We start from the raw sequence: 17,847 nt of genomic DNA, 5'->3' as shown, positions 1-17,847 counted from the left end.
AGGAGTGTCTCTTCCTTTATCAAAGGCTTTTCATGTTAGATAAGATCCTGTCCATTTCATAATTTCTTCAACAAATACCTCCTAATTCCCAGTATGTGCAAGTAATCCCAGAGAATTTAGGATTTAAATGAGCAACAACTATATCTGCATATGAAAAGTACATAATTATTGCATGAGAGGAAGTATAAGTTTAATTTGCTTCCAAAAGCTTTTCTTCCCAGAGCTAACTTCTGTCTTTTCCTAGACATGATTTATTTTTTTTTAATTTTTTAATTAAAAAAAAATTTTTTTTTTTTAGACAGCCTTTGTTTAAACAACAAGGACAGTAGGTAGGCACCTAGGAGCAGTGCCTGGGGGCTTTCTGGCAGTTAAGTTCCCAACGTGTATAGGGGTGGGAGTTTCTATTCATCCCTCTTCATGAAGTTTCTGGAGAGAGCCAGGAGGCCGCTTTTTACCTGGAGGCATAGTCCTTACTGGGGCAAAAAAATCTGGTTGTGGGGTGAGGCATTTAGATCCGCTGGCAGATTGGAATCTCTCGTAGGACCCCCCTAGGCAAGAGCACAGCCAGGGTCTAGCAAACCTTATTTGCTGATGAGCGTGAAAATGCGATTATTTGTTTTTTTGTATTGAACACTTACACTATACTAATCACGTAGTACTCTAAAATAATAACCCGAATTACAAATCAAGAGTTTCTGCCTAAAGCCTCTTAGATGTCAGCATAAAGAACAAGTTTGTGTTTTCTGTCTTAATTTCATGCTGATTTCAAGCAGATGGCAGGGGCCTTTTGATAAGAGTTTTTCTTTGTTTGGTTGATTCAGTGGTGATTACTAAAAACCCACTGCTCTATTTATAGCACTGACCAGCTTTTGGAGTATTCCTCTAAAGACCATGCAAAATTTCCACTTCAAATTGGTTGGGGGTGAGGAGAGGGCTGAATGAGGGTGGCAGGGGTGAGGAGTGACAGAGGAAACCACCCCCTCCCGGCCCTGCCACTCATCCTTCAGGACAGTGGCACGGGCAGTACCATTGAAAGCCACGGTCAACGGACACAGAGACTCAAGGGTCTGCCATGTCCTGAAGTTGTCTATTTACACACGGAAGAGAAACGCTCCTGTCTGCCTTGCGTACTTTCCCCGAACAACTTGCCTGCTCTCTACCTTTTCTTCTCTCGATAGCTGTAATTTTCTTCTCTCGATAGCTGTAAGGGATCACACGGAGTAGATACTGACTTTTCCAGCAAACACTGAAAGAGCTGTTGATGGATTCCAGTGGTAAATAATTAATTAATACAGATCGCGTGTTAGCAACAGCACTATGTAGGAAACTAAGTCTCAGCTGCCTTTTTTGTTTCAAATGTCCTCCTTTCCCAATCAGAGATCTAAGATTAAAAAAACCGAAATCAGTTTTGGAAGTGCACATCGACCAAACATTTAGTCGTCGCAAGACACAAGCCCAGGCGCAGTAGGCCGAGGGAGAAGCTATCCCCATGCAAGCACGTATCACGGTGAGGGCAGAATTCCAATTCCATCTCAAAGCCAGAAGCGCTGGTGTGTTCAAGAGGAAGGAAAAGAATTTGCCAAGTCCAAGAAGATCCACCTTCCCAACCCGTGGTAGTACATCCATAGGATGCAAAGAACCAGGATTTCTGCCCAAAGTCAGAAAAACATTTTCTTAAGACAAAAAAAATTAATAAGGGTAAATACAGAAAACAGAAAAGAGAAACAAACACGAGGCTTTCTGCACTCCCCATGAGAGCCGTCACTATTCAGCCACAGGAGAAATGTCTAGAGCCTTGGCGTCAGTGAGGATCTATAGAATACAAGTCTTCATCCTCAGGCTAAATATGGAGGGCTGAATAATTCCATTCCTCAGCTCAATTACAGCACGCAGATGCCCAAGCCCCTCGCTTTAGCAGCAGGGCAAACGGACCCAACAGACACGAGTGTTTACTTAATAGACACATATCTGTCCTTACAAAGAATTGAAAATCGACAGAATAAAATAGGTTTCCCTGGTCACCTCTGGTGAAGGGCTATCTAGTCCCTTCAACAGTTACTTGGGCTACTGGTCCTAAAGGAAACGAGTTTAAAAAAAGAAGACTATTCACGGGGCGCCTGGGTGGCTCAGTCGGTTGAGCGTCCACCTTTGGCTCAGGTCATGATCTTGCGGTTGACGAGTTCGAGCCCCGCGTCGGGCTCTGGGCTGACGGCCCGGAGCCTGGAGCCTGCCTCGAATTCTGTGTCTCCCTCTCTCTCTGCCCCTCCCCCGCTCATGCTCTGTCTCTCTCTGTCTCAAAAATAAATAAACATTAAAAAAAAAATTTTTTTTTAAAAGAAGACAATTCACAATTTGCCGCCCCGCCTCTTCTTTTCTTCCTGGATCCTTCAGTCTCCACTCTCACCAGTGTCTAAACGTCAGCCCATTTGCTGGGGCAAAACCTCTCACTGTGTCCCCTCCACTCAACCACATCTCCGGCCAGGCAATTTGGCATCGGAATCTCCTCCAGCCATTTCTTGGAAAACACATTAGGGCAAAGGAAATAGGCCGTGATTTCTGATGGTAGGCCGTTTTTTGTTTTGTTTTGTTTTTCTTTTCTTTTTCTACAAGGGCTAGTCTGAAATGAAGATAGCAGTATTTCCAGTTTACAAACACACGTGGGAGTATGCACTAAAGCTCCCACCAGCTTCCCATATCTTTTTGTTTGGTCTGGTGAGCAGGATCAAGGCTGTGCCGAGAGGGGAGCTTGGCAAGGCTGCTGGGGTGCTCCCCCCACCCCCACCCCGTACCCAGAGCACAAGCAAAAGCTACTGGATGGCATCTCCTGTCCTATTCACGGCCGTCTACACATAAACCAGAGGAGTTAGCATCCCTGAAAACAAAGACAAAACACAGAATGTGAAATGGGCAATGGTTTTCTGTGCCTCAGAGACAGCAATATTCTTTAGAGCCACTCCGAGTGGAAAAGTACTGCTCGATGTTCATCAGAAGATCTCCCAGTGGCAGAGATCGGGCGTGCTCTACTCTTCTCCCGCTGGACGGGGCGGGGGGATATGGAGAGGAAATGAGCCCAGGTCTCCAGGACTAAGTTAACATACATATAGGTGTTTCTAGGCATCAGGCAAACGGCTGTCTGAGGTCTCCAGTTTGATACAAAGCAAAGGTCTCATGTTGTGCACGCAACTAGATGTGGAAAGCAAAGGAATCTGCTGTCTCATTACTTTATAATCAAAGAGGGGACGGAAACCATCAACCGCACCTCTCCACCTGCCCTTTAGTAACAGAAGAAAGAGCGCAGAGGCTTGCTTACCTTGAAGTTGTGTGTCTTCTCATAGTTGAAGTGGTTGTCGTTGTGCGTGAGGGCGGCCCTTCGGACCAGGGACGAGATCTGTGAACAGGCAAAGAGTCTGAGAGGGGGCCAAAGAAAACTGCCTTTGACTCCCACCTTCACCCCCAAGGCCACGGCCAACAGCTCCTGGCGTTTCCTGCCTTGCTTAGGCTTCCGAACCACAGCACATTTTTTCTCATTCTCCAGCCACAGTTCCTCGGAGAACCTAGCGCCTGGACCCCACATCTTTCTAGTTTCCCCCGTGAAGCTCAGAGCCGTCAGGTTTTTTGAACCGCGGCTAATGTTAGGCAGCAGATTTGAGGCAGCTGCGTCCTGTCTGCAGAGGCCTCCGGCATGTGACCTGGAAAGGCTGGTTTGAGTGATGGAGGGGGTTCTGCATCTGAATAAGGACGGGGCTGTTTTGTGCTATTTCTTGAGGCCGACGTGTGCCTGGAACAATAGCACACATTCATGAGCACAGCAGTCCCCAGAAGCTGTATCCTGTCGCCACTGAGGGCTCAATGGAGGAGGCAGGGGCAGGCAGCTTTATTCCTCCTGCCACGGGAGAGACCTCTCGTGCTTGCTTGCACATTTCTCTCCCTCCCTCCCTCCCTCTCTCTCTCTCTCTCTCTCTTTCACACACACACACACACACACACACACACACACACACACACACACACACACGCACACACACACACACACACACAACTAGTTCTGATGTTCAAAGCCCGACGCTGTATCCAATTATTCTGGGGGCTCTGAGCCCCATCCTGGGCTGAACGCCGGCAGATTAAACCTTTTAAACCCTGATGATTGTTTAATCTTATAGGGATAAAGCCTGCCTCCCTTTAGAAAAAAAAATCTGCCCTAGCACTCGAAGCTTAATTTTTATTCTTCTGTGTGCATTGAATTAGAACAGTCTAAAAAGTGAATGGGTCACAGAAAAAGCATAGCACTTCAGCACAGAGTTCTATCTACAACCAGAGTTTTGGCATAAAAGGTAGGGTGTCTTGCTCCAAGGCACCCTCCAGTCTCTCTCCCCCCCCCCCAACATCTCCGCACGCATGCAGACAAGTCACTATTCCTTCATTCAAACCTAAACATCAAAGCCGCTTTTATTTGAACTATAACCCCTTCAATGTTCATTCTTTTAGGGCCTAAGCCTGATGCTCCCGATGGGTTTTCAAGCTTCATCTGTTTGATGGTCTCACTAGGGACTAAAGTTTTTAGTCCCGGGTCTCTCCACTAGAGCAGTGAGGAAATCATTGTGTCTTGGGAGTACTCCTGATCTGCTGACAAAAGTTAATGCAGCCGATGCCTGATGGTAAAATCAATGCTGTTGGAATTAGGGCGCAAGGAGAGTGCAGAGGGCTGTAGATATACATGTAGATATACATCATATCTACATCATGTAGATATACAGTCCCCGGATGCCATCCTGTGTTCTACTGACACATGGCCCCACACCCCAGCCCCTCCAAGCAGCCTTGTGAAGAATCATGCAAGGTCAGTGTTTTCCCGTGTAAGTCTTTATTCCTAACAACGACCGTCATTCCACCTTGGTTCAGAAGGGCATCCTTCCAGGTCACCCTTGTTACCTTCAGGGATTATAAGAGCCAACTTTATGTTGAACCACTGAGCACGATATCATTATTGGGCCAGACAATATTCAGAGCGGATTAGACGCCCTGACTCATTTACTGTGCAGCTCATGTGTATGGCAAACAAGACTTCTCTTCCCATGTTTTTGGATGAAGAGATTGAGGCACCGAGAGGTGAAGCGATTTGCCTGAGGACGTGCCCTTGGCTTACGGGGCACAGCCCGGGACTAGAGCCCAGAGTATCTGTGTCCAGCCCCTGGGTTCCCGAATACCCAGTCCTGGCGCCCAAGGGAGCCGATGTGGTGCCACATCCTGCCGTCGTGTCCTGCTCTAACAAGCCTGCCCCCTCTTCCCCTTCTTGCCCCACGCTCTCTCCGCAGCACACCTCACACCCAGCTGTATAGTCGTCTTCCTAGTCCATTTATACCTGTTCAGAAAGTGTCAGTGACTCTCCACGGCCTAATGGTGTTGGGGCATGGGGGGTTTTTCACGAGCTCATCTCCATCTACCCAGCTCACGCCTTTCTCTCCACTCCCCTCCACAAATCCTACAAAGTCTCTCTCTGACACACTCACCTGGGTGGCCGGCTCCGTTCTTTAGCATACTGCGGTATCATTTTACAAGTCTAGGTGCCCCAAAACATTCGCATTCTCACCCACATGCCGCCCTCTCTGAAAAGGGCTTCCCCAAACTCCCCACCAGAAGCCAACACGCTCCTCTGAGATCCCATAGGGTTTCCCCCACATTTTCCTTCTTGCACGTCGTCCCTTTCTGTCTTACATTAGAGTGCTTTATATCTGTCCTTGTCCTATTGAGAAGTCACTGTGACACGTTCTATGTCAAATTCACCGTCAAGAGTATCTAATATAATTCCTTGCCATGGTAGGCAGTGACTGTAAGTTGCCAAGATGTACCTATGATCCCCCATCACCATGCAGTAGCTTCCAAGGACCTGAACCTCCAGGGATCTGCCTTCCTGATGGGCCCCACCAGACTCCTCCTTCCCGTTGCCCCCCTGGAAAGGACATCTGCCACCCACAGGGATTGCGTGAAGGCAGGGCAGATTTTTGAAAGGCTTGTAATCCTTAGCCTAAAGGCAAAAAGACAGAAGGAACAAGAGTCCTTCCCCAAGTCTTCACTGCTGGCAGGTCCACAGAGACCTTTAGACGGTGAGCCGTTCTGTGTAAGAACTGAGTCTGTGACCTACACTAGGCTAATTATACGGGGATACGGTTTTAGAATCTGATAAGACACCTCTTTAAATGGAAAGTGGGAACACGGGTCTCCTTTCTCCTTTTGGGATATGGCGGTTGAATATAAGGAAATTTGATACTTTCTCGTGTCTGTGCCCTTCCAACAAGAAATTCTGATTTCTATTCGTGACAGTGATTTGTTTTTCAGATCTTTGTTCCATACAATTTACCCAAACATAAGACCCATTCAGATGCGTGAAGGAGCTTCACACACTGGTCACTTAAGATGCATCTTTACAAGGAACCAGAAGGGCTGGCATTTGAGTGAGCATTATTGTCCGTAGGGTGGATGACCCCAGATCACCCATCTACTACAGGAAAAATGATTACAAACATCTCTTGGTAAAACTTCCCTCTCAGAGAATTCCATCACACAGAGCTTTTCTTCACCCAAGTATCTCCAGGACGGTGCCTTGGCCTCTTTTATATCCCCCACAATGACTAATACATGTTCTCTATCCATGGTGGGCACGTCGCACTTTGGCGGGCAGTCCTTTCGAACAAAAATTTCTGTCTGACCTATTTTTAGCCACACGTCCGTTGGAGGGAGCACATTTCCCCACATGCTCTGTTTAAATCAGGGATTCTCCACCTTGGAACCACTGACACTGGGGACCAGATAATCCTCTGTTGGGGGAGGCTGTCCTGTGCATCGTAGGACGGTGAGTGGCACCCCTTGCCTCTACTCACAGATGCCATCAGAACGCTCAACGGTGGTGATCAACCATCTTTCCAGACATTGCCAAGTTTTCCTCTGAGGCAGCACTGCCCCCAGTGGAGAATAGCTGGGTTAGGTTAATAACACAAATATTTACAGTACGCTTCCCATGTGGCACGTATGTACTTCACGTAGCTTGACTCATTTAAGATTTATGAGGTAGGTACTGTTATACTTACCCCCACTTTATAGAGAGGAACTGGGCAGCTGGGATTAGAACCCAGGCACAGCTAACTAGGTCTGGGCTTTTTTTTTTTTTTTTTTTTTGCTAAGAATACGTTTATTTTTTATCGTGATTCGATACACATAACAAAATTTACCATTTTAGCCATTTTAAAGTGTACAATTCAGCAATTCAGTGGCATTAAGTACATTCACAATATTCTGCAATCATTACCACTATCTAGTTCCAGAACATTCCATCATCCAACATGAGACTCCATACCCATTAAGCGGTCCCTCACCGTTCCCCTCTTCCTCAGGCCCCTGGTCACCACAATCTGCTTTCCATCTCTATGGATTTACCTATTCTGAACATTTCATATAAATGGAATCGTGCGATATATGGCCTTTTGTGTCTGGCTTCCCTCACTTAGGAAAATGTTTTCAAGGTTCATCTGTATCAGAGCATGTATCAATACTTCACTGACTTTTGGTGAATAACAATCCATTGTGTGGATATAATACATTGTGTTGATGATTTGGGTTATTTTCACCTGTTGGCTGTTTGTAAATAATGCTGCTAATAAGTTTCTGCTTGAACACCTATTTTCAGTTGTTTTGGGTAAATAATCAATCTATGCTTTTAATCACCCTCTAAACAGCCTCATTCAAATAATGCCCACATTTAAAAACATCCAGGGCTTAAATGCCAAAATTACTCTCCTCTCCCTTGTTAACCATTAGCAACTCCCAGGCCTGGTGTTCCTGGTCTGGTTTTTACAGAGGAGAATGTTGTTTTCCCTGAGGCTTCTGCCAAAGCAGGCACTACTTAAGATACTTTTGGAAGTAGGTGGGACTATAAATAAATAGTGAAATAAGCTTACCACTTCCTTTTTTCCTTTTTATAAATAAGGGTTGGGATTCTATTTTTTTATGGCCTCTCGCTGTCCTTTTTTCTATGGTTTGGATCCCAAAGCCAAGAAAGAATCAGGTAACAAGAAGGCAGTTGGAAGGGTGTCAGATGAAGAGAGGGGGGCAATGGTGGGTCGGTGGGCAGGAAGACGTGGGAAAACGAAACCCACTGGGGTGCTTGTGTGCATGTAAAGTGCCCAGGAGAGAAAGATGGTGGGAGAAAGAGGCATACCCTTCCCTCTGTGCTGACTTTAGTCACCTAGCATCATAAACCCAGACGGGACCTCAGAATTCATCCACCCAATAGCCCCTCTCCACCTTGGCTCAGGCAAGCCCACCTCTGGGGACCATGACGTTTTGCCTCATTTAGTACCAATTTCTAGAAAAGGTGATTTCTCACCAATCTGCAATTCTTCCACAGACTTCAAGTAAAGTCCACTCTGCGTTTTTAGGAGGGTTCATTGAAAATGTCACCATCCATCCCTGGAGAGTCTCTCTTCACTCTTCCAGCCCCAGCTCTTAGGTTCCTGGGGCCTCTCTCACTTCTCTGTCCCTTGAGTCTGAGTCCCCCTTAGGGAGCGAGAAAGCCTGACCTCTGCCCCTGATGCAAACAGTACCCTGCAGCTATAGGCAGCTGTTGCCTCGTGGAGGTATAGGAAATGAAAATCAATACTATTGAGGCTCGCGAGGGGGTCGTGAGGAGAGCTCTCTGATACTTGGCTACGTCTGCGTGAAGTAGCTCGAGTCTGGGGGGAAAAGTTGGCAACGTATCAAATGTCTCATGTGTATCGATCCGACGATTGTATTTCCAGGATTCTCTTAAGAAGGTCTTCAGACCAAGAATTAAGTAGAAAAGATACATAGGTAAAGAGATAGATATTCATCATAACAATAGTATCAAGCAATGAGAAAAGGCTTACACATGCGATAAGGAGAGGTTAAATTATGGTGTAAAAATATGTAATGGACTATCACGTAGGCACTAACAAAGATGATTAAAATAACTGTTAATGATGAAGGGATATGCTCCTGAGATAACAGTTGGGTAAGAAACATATTTAGTATGACTCTCACTTTTTTAAGTACATTCACGGAGAATATCCGAAGAAAACACACCAGAATATCTCCAGCATACCTTACTGTTGGATGAAAGAAACCGTCATCTCTGGGTGAAGATATTTTAAATGACATTTACTTTCTTCTTTCTTCTTTTCTGCACTTTTTGAGTTTCCTACAATGACTACATTCTACTGCCATTTTATAAAGACAGATTTTGTAGGGTATTAAGGAGGGCACTTGTGATGAGCATTGGGTGTTGTACGTATGTGAGTGATGAATCACTCAATTCTGCACCTGAAACCAATTTTATCCTATATGTTAACTAACTAGAATTTAAATAAAACTTGAAAAAAAGGAAAAAAAAATATATAGATTTTGTAAAAGTACCTTATAAAAACTTTCTTGGGTTTAGTGTGCCCAGATAATAAATCCTTAACATCATAGACCACCTTTGGGCTCGTCCAATCCTGCCTGCTCTTTTCACAGGTGAGAAACTGAGGGTCAGAGAAGTTGAATGATTTGTGTGCCCTTCGCTCCCATCCCATCACAGGGCTTCTCTACAGCTAGATCTAGAATCAGATCCAGGCTCTGGGTTCTCTCGCCTGTGACCCCTCTACCGTTTAGTGCTTCTTACCCTGGGGTCAACCTCAGAACCCCCAGAAGGCTTGTTAAAACACAGACTGTTGGGCCCTAGCCTCAGCATTTCTGACTCCATCAATGGGAAGTCAGGCCTAAGAATCTGCATCTCTAACAGACTCCCAGGTGATGCTGATGTTGGGACCACACTTTGAGGACCCATTTTGTGCTTTCCACTGAACCTATCGGTCTCAACCTTGAAGATACTTAGAATCACCTGGGAACAAACAAAGAAACAAAAGCCATGATCCAATTCCATCTCTGACCAATTAAATCCAGATTTCTGGGGATGGACCCTGGATTTTAAAAAATCCTCCAGGGGATTCTAAAATGCTCCCAGCATGGAAAGCCGAGGCACTAATCCCAAGTGCTTCAACCCAGGGGATGGTTAGAGAAGATGGAGATATCCACGCGGTAAATGCTTAGTGAACGCCCTCCCCTCCCGCAAAGGAATCAATACCTTTTCAAACACAAAGTGTGATCATGTTTCTATGCCACCCCACCCCCACCTCCCACTGTGCTACTTAAAACCTCCATGGATTTTTAAGCTAAAAGCAAAAATCCATACCATGACCTACAGGGGCCCGCGTCCGGTCCTGCCACCTTTCCAGCCTTGCCTCCGATCCCTTTCCTCCTGTCACCTTGAGAAGTTATAACCATAAGCTATTAGTATGCTTTTAAAATTATTATCCATGACCCCTTCTAGACGACTAGCTTTATGACATCAGGAGCTGCGTGTGCTTTCATCACAAATAAGACCCCCGGGCCATACTTCGCCCCTGGCACAAAGTAGGCTCTTAGTAAATTTTACTGGATGAATGAATGAATGTCCATGGCTATAAAATATCTTGATGTCAGAGAGCCACATCACTGTCGGTCTACCTAGTCATTTTACTTCTGCGAGTCTTTGACATAAAATCCAGGGGTCAGGGCACCTGGGTGGCTCAGTTGGTTAAGCGTCGGACCCTTGATTTTGGCTCAGGTCATGGTCTCATGGTGTGTGAGATAGAGCCCTGAGTCGCCTGGCCCTGACCAGCGCTGGGCGTGGACCCTGCTTAAGATTCTCTCTCTCCTGCTCCCTCTGCTCCTCCCCTGCTTGCATGCAATGAATGAATGAATGAATGAATGAATGAATGAATGAATAAATGAACACATAAATAAAATCCAGGTGCCATGCTCTTTAGGTTTCCTTTTGACCAAGTTGTCGGGCTTCTGGTGTCACAAGACGGGGCCCTGGAAACAGGGAGACCCTGCAGGATCAGGCCTTAAGGGACACAACCAGGCTTGGCACGAGCATAAAAGTAGCATCACGTATTTGTGGGGTACATTGTATGATATGATAGCTTTCCTCTACGAGGAAGGTGGAGTGGGTGCCATTATCGCCATCTGACAGTTAAGGAAACTGAGGTCCTAACAGGCAATGTCCAGGGGAAGAGAAGCCAGTGTCTTGGTTTTCTTTCCATGGGAATCCCTGACACTTTGGTTCTAGTGGACCCACAGCGGTGGCTAACTGCTCACTGACACAAGGACTCGTTTCTCCTCCCTGCTCCCAGGGACCTCTTTAAAAACTTTTAAAATGGCACACTCCCTACAGTTCTTCTATTAACGCATCTCGAGGGATTAGCAGGACACCAACCCTAGCTTGGCACTCATGAAAGTTTTGTTGCATGAAAAGTAAATACTCATTTTTGTTTTTTTGCATCTTTCTACTTTTCTTGCCTTCCATTAAAACGACTTACAAGTTTTACAAGAGTCAGCGCGTTCTCGTATTTTTCTTAGACCCTCAGTTCACTTCCCACACACATGTCTGGGGTTCTGGGGCTGGGTGATGAGTCTGGACTGCACGGTATTTCTTCAAAGCCACAAAACATGAAGTCCCGCCCAGAGACACTTGGCTAAGATACTGCATTCAGTCAGCTTGAAATGAAAAAAAATATATACATGCATACACACACACACACATGCATATGCATGTACATATATGGGACTAGTGGATAAGAGGTAGGCAATATGGTTTTTGCTGGGGCATCCTAGATCTGCCTCTCTATTCCTGTTGGTCAGTGAAAAAAACAAATTCTAAGTGAAGAGTAGCCCCAATTATTGAATGATAATCAAAGGGCCGGTTTTCTTTTCTTAATGCCACTAAACCCAGCCTAACTGATCCCATGAACTCTGAAAACTACTAGGGCCAGATGAATCTTTCCTTGCTCCCCCTCAGAACTTCCCTGTGTTTGCTGTATTCTCTGCTTGTGGTTTTCAGCCCTGAAAGAGGAAGAAGACAACCCAGGGATATGAGGGAACTGCAAACCCATCCCCATGACTGCTAAAGAAACGAGAGAGGGTGGGCGGGGGGGGGGGGCACCCTGCCATCCCTCCTGCCCAGGCCCTCATCAGAGAGGCAGGATCCTGGCTCTATCGGAGTCCACTGAAAATATCAGGTACCACCAGCTGCCCTGGCCAACTCCTAAAACTCCTGGCAACCTCCAAGCCTGCTGCGCCGTGGTCCGAGAAGAAGAGGGTTTTATTTCTGATGGCACAACATACCCAGCTGCCACTCCAATTGTTCTCCGGGGACAGATGGCCACTCTCAATACGAGAGACACAAAGGGCCAAAGGACTGGTCTCCCTGCCTCTTTTACGACTCATTTCCCTTTACGCACAGCAGCCAACATTCACCCCAAACGGAAGGACCCGTGTGGGCTCTAAAATGGACCAAAGCACCTTACTGGGAGGAAAACAAATAGTTGGATACTTCTTGGGTTGAGTGGGCGTGTAATGGTATAATCACCGTCCTTCCCATACTATTTCTCCAGCTGCTTTATTGAGGCTGAGGTCAACAATTTTGCCTAAGTGCTGATGTGTCTCACGGACTCCTTAGATGTGGACACAGGAGGTACTCTGCGAGACAGAATTTCCAGCTTATGTGAAGCCTCTCACACATTTCACCACGCAGTGGTCGTTGCTTTGTTTTTGTGGGCGGTTCTTGAAAGGGGGAAGAAGAAAGTTGTGCATCGGAGTGTAGTAATCCATTCGCTTAAACAAGAACTTCAAAACCCTTAGGTTTCTCAAATGCCAAGTTTAAGAAAGGCCGGCAGGGTTATTTTTGAGAGAGAGGAGCATTTGCGGAATCGAGTGCCTTAGCACGGCTTTCGAATATTTTAGGTAACCTTTTGTACAACTAAGACCCAGGGAAGCAGTGCCCATTTTAAGGGAGAAGCCACTATTGCGAAATTCTCAGCTGCTATTTTCTTTCTTTTCTCATATTCCATAGCCATATCCTTTTCTTTGTATTTCCTTGCTGTCATGTGCCTTCCCAGTTCTGGCCAGAGAAGTAGGTGCTCAAAATGATTGACTCGTGGGTTTTATCACAAAAGTCAGAGATGCTCAATTTCTGGCTTACGGCACCCAACTGAAGAGGAGAACCCCGGTGTGTTTCTCTCTTACCCTTTCACTGCCATTGCCGCTCACGGCAGCTGACCCTGAGAACCCTGCCAGAGGCTGTAGGTTTGCTGAATTATATTTTCTTGTCACACTACAGCATGGCAATGTGCAGAGCAGAACGCGCCAAACAGAGCCTCAAGCTACTTTTCCACCAGGTTCTTTGGTAAGCAGTTGGGGTAAGGCACACCTTTATCGAAAGAAAAAAAATCAAACTGACCCGCTATTTTCTGCATGCGAACGCTCCTATGTTGCAAACGACGACGATTCCGATGAAGTAGCTTTTCCGCAGTTTCACACAAAAAGTATCTCAAATCCCCTACTGAGCTTTTACAGCGAACAATCGCCCAAACAAAATAGTTTCTGACGCCATTCACAGCTGTGCAGCTCATGCTGCCCCGATATAGCTCCTGGGGGTATTTCTGAACCCAGCAGTTCTGAAACACGGATGCCTGCAAATTCCGAATACGAATCGAAGTTTATTTCTGGTCTCCTGGGTGAGCGGTGACTGGGATTTTCAAATTCCACTACTGGTCCTCATAGTTGTGGGTTGACCGGCCTTATGCCAAGTCTATGACCCTGTAGCTCCTTCTCAGATTGAATGTCAGAGTGCGTGTGGTGATACAGACACTTCTCCTCCCTTTCCTCCTTCCCTCCCTCCCTCCTCCCTTCCCTTCCCTTCTCTTCCCTCAGCAAAGAGTTATTAGACACCAATTATATATCAGGCCCTGTTTAACATCAGTGGGTTAGAGTAGTGAACAACTGACAAAGGCCTCCGTTCTCCTGGAGAGCAGACACAAACAGAACTAATAAATACATTATATACTGTTCCGGAAGGGGAGAAGTGCTAGGAAGAAAAGCAAAGTGAGAATACAGGCTAGAGATAGAGGGCGCAATTCAAAACAGGATAGTCAGGAGAGGCTTCACGGAAAAGGTGACACCGCAAAGGACTCCCATCTTTACTCGGAGGGATGCGAGCAGCCACGGCAGGGCTTTGAGTGGATTTGTGCTGTGATCTCAGTGACGTTTACCCAGCGTTGCTCCGCCTGCTGCGTTGAGGACCATAGGAGGGCGAAGGTGGTAACAGGGAGACCAGTTAGGAGGCTATTGTGGAAATGCAGGTGAAGAGAAGACAGCGGATCGGACGCGGGCGGGAGCGGTGGAGGTGGTGAGCAGCGGTCAGATTCTCGACAGCTGGTCAACGCGGAGTTCCCAGGATGAAGGGACAGGCCAGGTGTGAGGTGCAAGAGAAAAAGAGGCCTCCAGGATGATGACACAGTTTGGGACCCGACTAACTAAATAGATAGAGTTTCCATCGAATGAGAGGAAGAAGATGACAAAAGGGGGAAAAGTGACGGAGAACGTCAGGAACTCCATTGGGGGTGTTTAACGTGGAGGAGGCGGCTAGACATGGAAACCTGGAGCTCCAGGGAGAGACAGATGCTGGGGATACACCCCTGGGAGTTATCATGGGGCAATGGATTCATAGAAAGGGAGTCTCACAGAAGAGCAGAGGCTCGTGGACTGAGCCCCGGGGCACTCCAACTATTATGGGGTCAGGAAATTCAGAAGGAAACGGACCAAAGCGAAAGAGAAGGCAAATTTGATATTCTGGAAGCTGACTGAAGAGAGGATCAGTTGTATCTAATGCTGTTGATAGGTCGGGGATGATGGGGACTGAGAAAGGACCAAAGGATTTAGCACCATGAGAGTGAGTGGTCACCTTGACAGGAGCAGTTTCCAAGGAGTGGAGAGGGGAAGCCTGATCACAGAAACTTTGAGAGAGCATGGGAGGAGCACATTTGGGGTGGTGTGGAGCCGGCACGGGGGTGCATGGAGAGCCAGGGGAACAGCAGCAGGAAGGGGTGGCGAGAGGCGGGGTCGAGAGAGACTGTTTTCCCTTGTAAGAAGAGAAGAAAGCCACTGAGATTTCCTTTGTCCACCATAAAACCATGGCCCATGTAATAAAGAGTCTGACTTCATTTTTGGTATTTGACTGCTGACAGCTTTCGGGTCAATCAGAAGGCCTGCAGGCCCCCTCCCTCGATGCCAGTGGGAAGTCAAAACCAACACAAGTCTCCCCCTAACCAGCCTAAAGTTGTACCTTGTAGCTGTCTCCAGCCCTCTTCAAACCAGCTGGAAGGTCTGTCCTGCTCGCCCTAGGGAACCTCATTAAGTGAGTAATTATGCTTTTCGTATCCTCTTGACGGGCGTGTGGCATCATCAATTTCAACACCAAACCAAATTTTGGGTGGGAGGTCCATTCCACTTCTGTGAAGTGACCACAATAGCCTATTAGGACCAGAAAGCATCTTAGATGTGGCCCGTGACTCTGACCCTGCTCGGAGACCATGCCTCTTACTGCTTCCCACATTTTGTCAATGCTCAGAACCTGGGACCCATTCTCTGGACACATGATATTCTTTTGTGAAGCCATCCCTCTGCAATATGCTCCCCACCACTTGAAACCTACAAAATAGATTAGAATCACAACAGCAATGAAACAGAAACCAATGGTCCTAACAATTGGTGAGCACGTATTGTGCCAGGCACATTAACCATTGCCTCATTTAATCTGTCTCATGACACGTATTATCATCCCCATTTCATAACTGAGCTAAGAGAGCTTTCAGTACTCAAGTTGTGCAACTATTAAGTCGGACTGGAACGTGGGAAGAGCTGCTCTGTGTAGTCCTACTCCTAAATCTCATGTGATTCTTCCTCCACATATTTGTCCCCCAGTAGGATGTAATGTCCTGAGAAAGGATTTGCTGCATCCATATTTTCTCATCTCTTTAGCAAAAGGAACTCCCAAGAGCACTCAGCAAAGGTTTATAAATAAGTGAATGTGCCTGGTCTGGTCCAATCTCCCTATTTCACAAAGAGCATAATGGCAAGTTAGTTGCACAGATTCATACAGCCAGTTAGTTGTAGAGACAGGACATTGACTGGAGATCCAAGCTCTTTCCTGTATGCAACACCAGATCTGGTCAATATCATGTTCTCCCAGGATGCACAAGCGAAGCCACACACACACACACAAACACACACACACACACACACACATCAAACATAGGCAGGAAATTGTCAGACAATGTGCATTGTTAAAATCATCTTAGAAAGTAATTTGGACATGTGTATGAAGAGTTTCAAAATATTATTATCTTTAAGTTCTCTAATTCAATTCCTAAGAATCTATCCTAAGGAAATGACCCTAAATACAGAATGGCATTCAGAGCAGCATCATTTCTAATGCTAAAAATGGAATATATTGTGCATAGCCTAACTTTAGGAAATAGCTAAATAAGTATGACGCTCAAGCAACAGGCAAAAATGAGGTTTGTGAAACATATACAGTAACATGGCTGAAATACGCTATGTAAAAATAGCAGGATACAAAATTATAAATGTGCTATGCTTATACATATATATAAAAATCCAAACTCATACAGAAATCACTGTAAGGAAATAGACCAATGCCTATATTGTCTTTATGTTTCAAAATTCCTTTAATTATATTACCTTTGTGATTCGAATGAGAAAAAAACCAAACTTTTGCTATGGAAATATATATATTTATACATTATTATTATTATTATTATATGTGTATAAATATATACGTACAAAACTATGTTTTTTTCCATTTTGCATCAGTTTCATTTTGTACTAGGAGGGCTTTATCTTAGGAAACAGATTAGGTGAGTTTTAGACATAACTAGAAACTGGATAAATATAAAAGTTTTAGAGTCCTCTGTGGATCTCATAGCTATATTTAAAGAAACTCTCAGATGTACAAAATTAAGCAGTTAAGTAATATTATTGGAAATGAAAACTCTTCACCTAACAGGAAGGATTCACTCTCGAACTCACGGACCTGGAGATCATGACCTGAGCCAAAGTCGGACGCTTAACCGACTGAGCCACCCAGGCGCCCCTAGTTTAACTTTTTTTAACTTCAGTTTTGCCATAATAAAAATAAAACACGGCTCCATTTTTTTTTAATCAATAAATAAAGGTTCCCCTCCATCTCCTCAAGAGCTGTGTAAGAAGCTAACACTGTAATTGGCAATGTGCTACTACAGTTGAAAATGCTGAGTGCTTCTCAGACCCCATGGTCATAGAAATGGCAGTTAAACTCTAAAAGTGGTGAAGGGTTAGGGTGCCTGGGTGGCTCAGTGAACCAAGAGTCTGACTCTTGATTTTGCCTGAGGTCATGATCTCACAGTTCATGAGATTGGGCCCGTGTCGGGCTCTGTGCTGACAGCGTGGAGTCTGCTTGGCATTCTCTCTCCCTCTCTCTCGGCCCCTCCCTTGTTCTTGCTCGCTCTCAAAATAGATAAATACACATAAAAAAATAAAAATGGTTACGAGTTTTTGCTTGATAAGAATTCCTTGTTATGAGTAGACTCGAGGCGAAGTTGTCTGGGTTCAAATTCCTGCTCCAACCCTTCCCAAGCCAGATGACCTTACACCAGCCAAGTCACTTAACTTCTTTGTGCCTCATTTCCTCAAATGCAAAGCGTGGATAATTGTAGGTACCCCGTAGATGATTAAATGTGCAATTTAAGTTGTAAGCTGTAAATTGCTCAGATCCATGCCTGGCATCATTTATATGTATGTATGCATATATAATCTAATGAATAAATTAACTTTAGTGATCATGCAGGTGATGCTTTCAAAGCAAGGCCTGATCTTAGGAGGGCATTGACATCCGAGTATAACTAAGACTACCTTTAA

General features: G+C 45.6%; 1 protein-coding gene across 3 annotated transcripts in view; it reads right to left on the bottom strand.

Annotated features, from left to right (window-relative positions):
* Window positions 1-17,847, bottom strand: part of CHN2 (chimerin 2) — a 300,337-nt gene that overhangs the window by 31,419 nt on the left and 251,071 nt on the right. The window contains exons 1-2 of one of the 3 annotated variants that reach the window (XM_045495184.1): window positions 10,241-10,367; window positions 3,311-3,388 (exon numbers count right to left, since the gene is read on the bottom strand). The exons of 1 other annotated variant lie outside the window; for it this stretch is intronic. In XM_045495184.1, the coding sequence (XP_045351140.1) occupies window positions 3,311-3,388; window positions 10,241-10,243 (81 nt within the window). In that variant the 5' untranslated portion in view covers window positions 10,244-10,367. Of the gene's footprint in view, window positions 1-3,310; window positions 3,389-10,240; window positions 10,368-17,847 lie in introns of those variants that run through there. One more of the 3 variants, XM_045495182.1, reaches the window with a different exon arrangement.

The sequence above is a fragment of the Leopardus geoffroyi genome, chromosome A2 (genome assembly GCF_018350155.1).
Source record: "Leopardus geoffroyi isolate Oge1 chromosome A2, O.geoffroyi_Oge1_pat1.0, whole genome shotgun sequence".
Lineage (NCBI taxonomy): Eukaryota > Metazoa > Chordata > Mammalia > Carnivora > Felidae > Leopardus > Leopardus geoffroyi.
The sequence above is the reverse complement of the archived record's forward strand: the minus strand, read 5'-3'. Positions and strand labels throughout refer to the sequence as shown.